General features: G+C 37.2%; 1 protein-coding gene across 2 annotated transcripts; it reads right to left on the bottom strand.

Moving 5' to 3' along the window:
* Window positions 1-791: 791 nt before the first annotated feature.
* LOC149222420 (uncharacterized) lies at window positions 792-2,559 on the bottom strand. Of its 2 annotated transcripts, none has more exons than XM_089383103.1 (3): window positions 2,218-2,559; window positions 1,471-1,763; window positions 792-1,028 (listed from the first exon to the last, which is right to left on the bottom strand). In XM_089383103.1, exons 2-3 carry the CDS (start codon window positions 1,735-1,737, stop codon window positions 885-887), a joined length of 411 nt encoding a protein of 136 aa, XP_089239229.1. In that variant the 5' UTR covers window positions 1,738-1,763; window positions 2,218-2,559; the 3' UTR covers window positions 792-884. The 2 variants fall into 2 exon arrangements, with proteins under 2 accessions (XP_089239229.1, XP_089239230.1); XM_089383104.1 differs by having other exon boundaries at window positions 1,471-1,768.
* Window positions 2,560-7,252: the final 4,693 nt, after the last annotated feature.

Consider the following 7,252-nt stretch of genomic DNA (forward strand, 5'->3'; position numbering starts at 1 on the left):
AATCATAACTGGTTCAAGGATTAGTGTAAACCAAACATGCAATTATCACAATATATTATTGAAACAAGAGCACATAGAAGAACCTCAATAGCTTTTATTAATGAAGAAGTAAAGGTTCTGAGAGTATTACAACCATTGAAGGCTCCAATCCAGCAACACCTCCCAGCAGAAAGAATTTCTCCTCTTCACCTCTCTCAAACAATCACCCAATAGCTCTATAGTGAAACCAACAGCATATCATTACTTTGCACCAAATTCCAGCCTCCAGAGCTCATAGGAGAGAGCTCAATATATAGATGAATTGAGAAAGGATGAGTCAGCTTGCAACTGATGTGTAGCTGCCTTGTGTCCTCTCTCTCTTCAGTTAATCTTTAGTTGATCTTCAGTTCTTGAGTCCACTTGGAGAACCTTGCTTCCACTTGGAGAAACAGAGCCTCTGACTCATCACAAGGCGAAATCCCTGATCCAAGTGTCATTTTTGGAAGATTCCAGAGCAATGACTCATTGTGCCACTTGTCCCATCTCGCTCAACGCAAGTGGCCTTTGTTCCACTTGCTTTGCAACGCAGGTACACCATGGAGCAACTGAGTTTCAGCGCAGAAACCTAGTGGAGCACCTGCTTTGATTTCAGGATTGCTTGTTTTTGAGTATTTTCAGGTGGAGAACTGATCTGAGAGCTGTTGGTTTGCTGACCTTGTTCCTCTAGGGGTAGGAACATCATGTTTAGGGAACTTTGGATCCCTTGGATTATTGACAATTCATGTCTGTTGCTGTAAGGCACAAAATTGTCTATAACAGCCCTTTCTGAGAAAGAAGAGCTTTGATTGTACTGAAAATTCGGTAGAAACATTTGCCAATCATCACCGGAGAAGAAACAAACTGTTTCACCTCATTTTCATCAATGTTGCAGTGGCTTGTGCTACCTGCAAGGGACCTTCTTTGGCAGATCGTTCTTGCACAGGGCTGTCACGAGTAGTCCCGTGCATTTGCATTCTAGTCCTAATCCTAGGCCTGCTCCTCCGGTGAGTCTGAAGGTGGATATCAGTCAATCCCACATTAGTAAAGTAGAAACTATCATAAGAAATATGCAAACTAAAGAATGCTTAGGAAATACCTACTTAAAAATGTTTAGCATGAAATCAAAGAAGCGTACCATACAACCATAATGCTTAGGAAATACCTACTTAGAAATGTTTAGCATGAAATGAAAGAAGATTACCATGCAATCACATTAAACACTTAATGCATAAGCATTGATACTTATAATGAGAAGATGTTAAAATCAAACTCCAGAAGAAGTCTTCCAATAATCTGAACATAAATAGCGACAAAATGAAAATATACCTGATTGACTAGCATTTCTTGGCATAAAAGGGTAAGTGCAAGAAGAACAAGAAAAATAGCATCAAGATGCACACTAAACTAAGCAAATGACAAGATTTTGTATATGTTTACCCACAGAAAACTTACGTGCATATAATCTGTAATGTCTTGCAAAGGAGCACGAGGATAATCTGAGGGTAAAGGACTTCTTGAAGTAGATACCACCATTCTTCTTCTTCTTGCGCTGCCCGGCTCTTCTGGAACGAGATTTTCCTTGTTCTGTATGCTGTCTCTTGCCCTCAACAGAGCCCTTGCCATAGTAGTCCCAGTGTTAATATGCTGCTGGGTTTGCTGGTCCCAATCCACATTTGAACCAGCATCACCGCCTGGGCTCAGATTAACCTCTTCTGGCATGATTCCTTACTTTACCTCCCACAGTCCTGATCTTCATAAAAGGGAAAATTGATTAAAAATCACTACCAATATGGGCAAACGCATGTGAACAGAAAACGGATTCTAGAAAACACTGTAAGAAACCCAAATGGAGAACAAATCAGGATGTGTTATTTGATAACCTGGGACTACTACACATTATTTGGTGGGTTTCGTGCCGATAATGTGTAGTAGTCGAAGGTTATAAATAACACATCCTGATTCGCCATTCCATTATGCCCATAATGCAGTCAACTCGTGCTATTCCTTACCGTCACTACCCAAATCTGAGCCTCCCTGTCCCGTCTAGATCAACCCTCTTCTTTCATTAAAAAAACAAATGCTAACTGAATCCCAGATGGCTAATTAACTACCTCAGATTGATAGCTGCAAGCAACATATCTCATCCAAAGTTTCTAGAAAACCCCGCTTCAGAAATCAAGTACCCATATCCAAACTTACCTTCAAGAAGCCTGAAGGCCTGACAAAGAAAACGGCGTTAAATCCTTTAGAACCCCAGGGCTTCCTTCTGCAAATTTTGCTAATAGACGATAAACCCATGTGAAAATCTACTGAATCATGTTAACTGGAACACCACCCATTATCAGAAGTTTTTCCTCGACCACCAATCCAATCTTGATCTTCCTCTGTTTTGGCTTTTGGACTGCACAACCATCTTACTCCCTGCACCGTTCGCAACTGGAACACCACCCATTATCAGAAGTTTTTCCTCGACCACCAATCCAATCTTGATCTTCCTCTGTTTTGGCTTTTGGACTGCACAACCATCTTACTCCCTGCACCGTTCGCTTGCCACTTTATTTCAAAAATTTGAATTGAAAATGAGCGGGCTAACGGCTGATCCGCATTAAATGTTTAATCAGGTAATTAAATGTTATCTTAGTTGGATTATCGCGTAATTTGATCCCAGTATGAGTAATTTAAGCACCAATATCCGTTGCCAGGTTAAGGTGTTATTTTGAATTTACCTCAACACGTAACATTTGATGTTGTATTGAGTTCACATGTCATAAAATTTAATGCTAGGGTGCGGTCACAAGTCTTGAGAGTTGACTTGACCAGTTCGTGACAACGAAACTACCCAACTTTTAAGTAATGTTTTGGAAATTCCGAAATCTAAAGGCAGCTCATTTTTGATACTTATTTCGGATTCTCTCTCCTAACGGTAAAGAAAATAGTACTTTTTCCCTTCTCTTTTACGAAATAAGTAGAATATCTTAATTTCCAATAAATATTAGTTATTTATTGATGTTTTCATTCTAACTGTATAATCATATTTAATTTGCTTTTACTGAAATATAATTTTATATAATATATTAATATTGAAATATGAAATAAGACGTTTAAATATAAATATAGGTGAGTCATGAAGTGTTTCATATTAGTTACTTAATGTAGAATATTAGATTTGAGATTTTTGTGATTTATATTATAGATATATGTCTTTCGGATTAATCACATCGTTAGGATTTGGTCGAAGTTTCGAACAAACTAATGTGGTTAATCCTCGGGACGTTTGTGATATGGCATTTTATTAAGATTTTTTTTTGTGAATGTCTTCGGTTCAAACCTTTTTGATACAAAGAAATCCAATCATATATGATGATACCTTTTTATGGGGAGAGAGGTACAAGATAGAAAGAATGTGTTACCCTTACATTAGAGGAATCTTTGAGGAATACCTCTTTGCATTACTGCGGTTAGTCTTATCATAGTGAGTGAGCCATGGAGGAGAAGGGATCAAGGTAGTCACCAAGAATCCATCCTTACACGTGGGGTATAATGTTGTAAATCATTCCACTTCTTTGAATGTAAATTTTATTAAGTTTTTTCCCTATTGTATCTCATGATTAAGGGTTGGGGTGGGCCAGGGCAGTTTGTGATCGCTAGGTGCTTTTGACAACTTAGAAGCCCCTGGGTAGTGGTTTATTAGTGAAAGATTGTTCCCACAAGTAAGAGAAAAACTAGTAAATGAAAAGAAAAAAAGAAAAAAGTAGTGTTTTGTATCTTAATCAAGCACACAAGTTCTATATTTCATTTCTTTTATATTTTCTTTATTTCACTATAGGTAATATACCAAATAAATCATAGGCTTTCAAGATTGAAAACAAACTAAGATGAGTAACGATATATCTCTACAAGTAGCAATGATTCAAGGTAGCTAGAAAGAATCCATCCTTACACCTAAAGTATAATGTTGTAAATCGATCCATTTCTTTGAATTTAATTTCATTATCCCTGGTATTTGTGTTGTCTATCATGATTAAGGATTGGGGTGGCCCAGGTCAGGTTGTGATCCCTAGGTGATTTTGATGGCTTAGATGCCCCTGGATCGTGGTTTCTTAGCCAAAGGCTAGTCCCACAAGTCATAAGCAAACTAGTAAATGGAAAGACAGAAAAATAGTGTTTTGTATCTTAATCAGGTACACAAGTTCTCTCTTTCATTTATTTGTTATTTCTTTATTCTATTTTTTTATTTCACTATAAGTAATATACCAATTAAAACAGAGGCTTTCAAGATTAAAAATAAACTAAGATGAGTAGAGATATATCTCTATAAGTAGCAACGATTCACAAGTGGGGAGTGTTTCTCTTGTTTATATGAAAGATTGAGCACATCCTCGTTTACTACAAGCCCTAGAACATAAAATAATGCCTTTCTCTTACAAATCCTAGAGATAAGTCACAAATACATAAAATATCCATGCTACGGGAGTGGATAGGTCTCAAGACCCCCAACTATGTGTCTTAAATGAAGAGTAATGCTCAAAATATCAAGTCGTCCTCATCAAATGTGTACTCCAAGGCTACATTTGTAGCATAAAATCTCTCTACAAGTGGATAGCTCACTCTAAATGGCAAGTAAGGGCTCCAAAAGTGAAGCATTGTCTCCAAAAGTGATAATGTTTCCCTATCAAGGGTCACATAAAGCTCCAAAAAGGGTGCCTTCATCATGAAAAGATGTCATAAAGGTGAGACATCTCATCTCCAATTGCCACACCATGGTGTAGATGCAATGTCCCATCTCTAGTGTCCAATGTCTTATCTCCAATGGGTGGTGAGATGCCTTGCTAAGTCTGCCAAGACATCATAATGTCCAATGTCCTCCAAAGAAGGTGGAACAACCTCAATCAAATGTGGGAGAAGTCATCATCATTGTCCTCCAAAGGACTATTTTTATGTAAACTTCATCACAAAGAGGAGCTTCAAGTATTCATGTGAGACCAACTGACCTATGTACAAGAGTAAATGCAACATAGAAAGTGAGTCGCATTTATGTAAAAGTCATTAAGTATATCACATTAGGTGTCTTCTTCAAACTTTACAGTAGCCCATGACTTTATGCAATTTTCCAAGTTTAGGTATGGGAGGACTATCTTGAAACCCTATTAGGTGTGTCAAGACCTAAGAATTGGAGTATTTCGCAAGAAACCAATCAAGGTGCAATTGTGTATGAAAATGATATAACTTGGGGTTTAATTCATGGGAAAGGTGTTAAAGTTGTAACTAGAGTCGGTCTTCATAATATAAAATTATCATTGATGTATTTACTACATTTATTTATTTTTTGTTAAAGCATGTTCTTCATGCTTAGAGTCAAAAGAATTAAAAGGAAAATTTATTTGAGTCATGTCCCATTTGGATATTTGTAAGAAAAGGAAATTTGAATTTTATATTGAGTCATTAGTCCACATGTTGACCAAGCAGGCCTTCCTTGGACAAGTCAGTCATGCCTTCCAAGTGGCACCTATTCGACCCTCCTGGAAAGCTATATATTAGATACAAGTTCAACCTACTTGGGGCATATTCATTTATTATCACAACAAGTACCTTCTGCACCTAACGAAGGAGTAAGAGGTTGAGTCAAAGGAGAGAGAAAAGACAAGTCAAAGGTAAGGAGAATTATGCACTATTGACTGAATATTTGACTTCTTCCAACTCACACATGTGAGGGACCGAATTATGTGAAAAGAGGTTGAAGTTTCTAAGGCTACCACAGGCCGAATTTCGGCCCCTTGTTGTAGGTCTAAATTTCAGGACATTGACCATATTGGAGCAGATTTGACCAGCATTGACTTTGACTTTGGAGGTGACTTGGAGGAGGGTTTGGGCTTGTCCTATTGGTGGCAGTTTGTTCTTAGTCTTGGTCTTGGACATCTCACTTTGATCTGACTCTATAAGAGAAGGATTGTTAGGTTTTCCCCTTGTGGTTTTTGCCTTAGCTAGCAACCTAATTTTGGTGTCTCTTGTCTCTTGGTGATCTTTATGTTTTTGAACATTTGTATAATTTCTTATGAAGAATACATAATAAGTAATAATAAAAACATCTAATATACACAAGTAATTATCAAGAAGAAGAATCAAGCATTAAACTACACTTCGCTTAGTTTCTCAAGTGTCTTTGACATGCAAGGCTACATCTGATATTCACCTTTATGAGCACCTTTGTAGAGGGAGTGTTTTGTGCACTAAGTTATCATTTCCTTAGTACCATGTCTTTCTACCTCGTTCTCTTGCCTTTTTCTTGTATTCTTTTTTTCTTTGCAATCCCCCTTTTCATGTGTATGCATTTCATTTCGCAAGGGTTAGGATAGTCAAACTTTGTCCTTCTTTGGTTATGCATCTCATTGCATTAAGACTTGGGGGCAATAACCTCATAGTAAGGGGGTAGAGCTAAATCTTATTTGGCTTTTGATTTATCATTAATATCCCTTTCATTTATCTTTTGCATTTTGAAATTTGTATCATGCTCTTTCTCTTCTTATTTTTTAATACAATTGCATCAACCCCAAGCATCCAAGCCCATCATTCCCATGGATTATGAAGTATGGATTTTTTTTGGGGAACATGTAATATCCAACCCATAATAAAGAATAATAGAGGGGATGTAAGTGGAGTGTGTTAAGTATGGAGAAGACATGGGCACATTACCCTTACCAAGGTTCTCCACTGGTATCCCTTTCCTCAAGAGCAAATACATTTGAGTAGGAACGGATGATAATTGCTAAGGTGAAACAAGGCAAAAGGAATAACTTCTAAGCACCATGATCCATTATCAATTTCAAGCCATGATCTCTACATAGATGTCAAATACATTAAATGTAAACACTTAGTATGAATCAATGACTAATGCACCTCATGTGTGTTAAGACACTATCATTATCAAATGAGCTAGATGAGCACTATATGAGGAGCATCTATGGGCTATTACATGTGGAAAATGTTGAACGTCATCATTGGGACCACTATCTACAATGTGGATTGTCGAAGAAAAATCTCCTATAGTTATCCTCGAAGTGAGGGGGTGACATTTGGCTCCAACATATGGACATGTACTTGCAATAGAGTGAATGAGAACCTCAATTTCTTTGGAACTCCAAGACTTTCATTTCTATATCACTCTAAAGTATCCTACTACATTCTAACATATAGTTATAAATAACAAAAAGCAATGGTATATGATCCTACAATATAC

The sequence above is a fragment of the Pinus tabuliformis genome, chromosome Q (assembly GCF_031772625.1).
Source record: "Pinus tabuliformis cultivar Carrire ecotype Pingquan chromosome Q, CPIR1, whole genome shotgun sequence".
In the NCBI taxonomy this organism is placed as follows: Eukaryota; Viridiplantae; Streptophyta; class Pinopsida; order Pinales; family Pinaceae; genus Pinus; species Pinus tabuliformis.

Bases quoted from the DNA above. Each gene is read 5' to 3' on its own strand.
- LOC149222420 (XM_089383103.1), bottom strand. From the start codon at position 1,737: ATGCCAGAAGAGGTTAATCTGAGCCCAGGCGGTGATGCTGGTTCAAAT. The intron at 1,029-1,470 runs GTAAGTTTTCTG...ATCCACCTTCAG, and splicing joins ACATTACAGATTATATGCAC to ACTCACCGGAGGAGCAGGCC.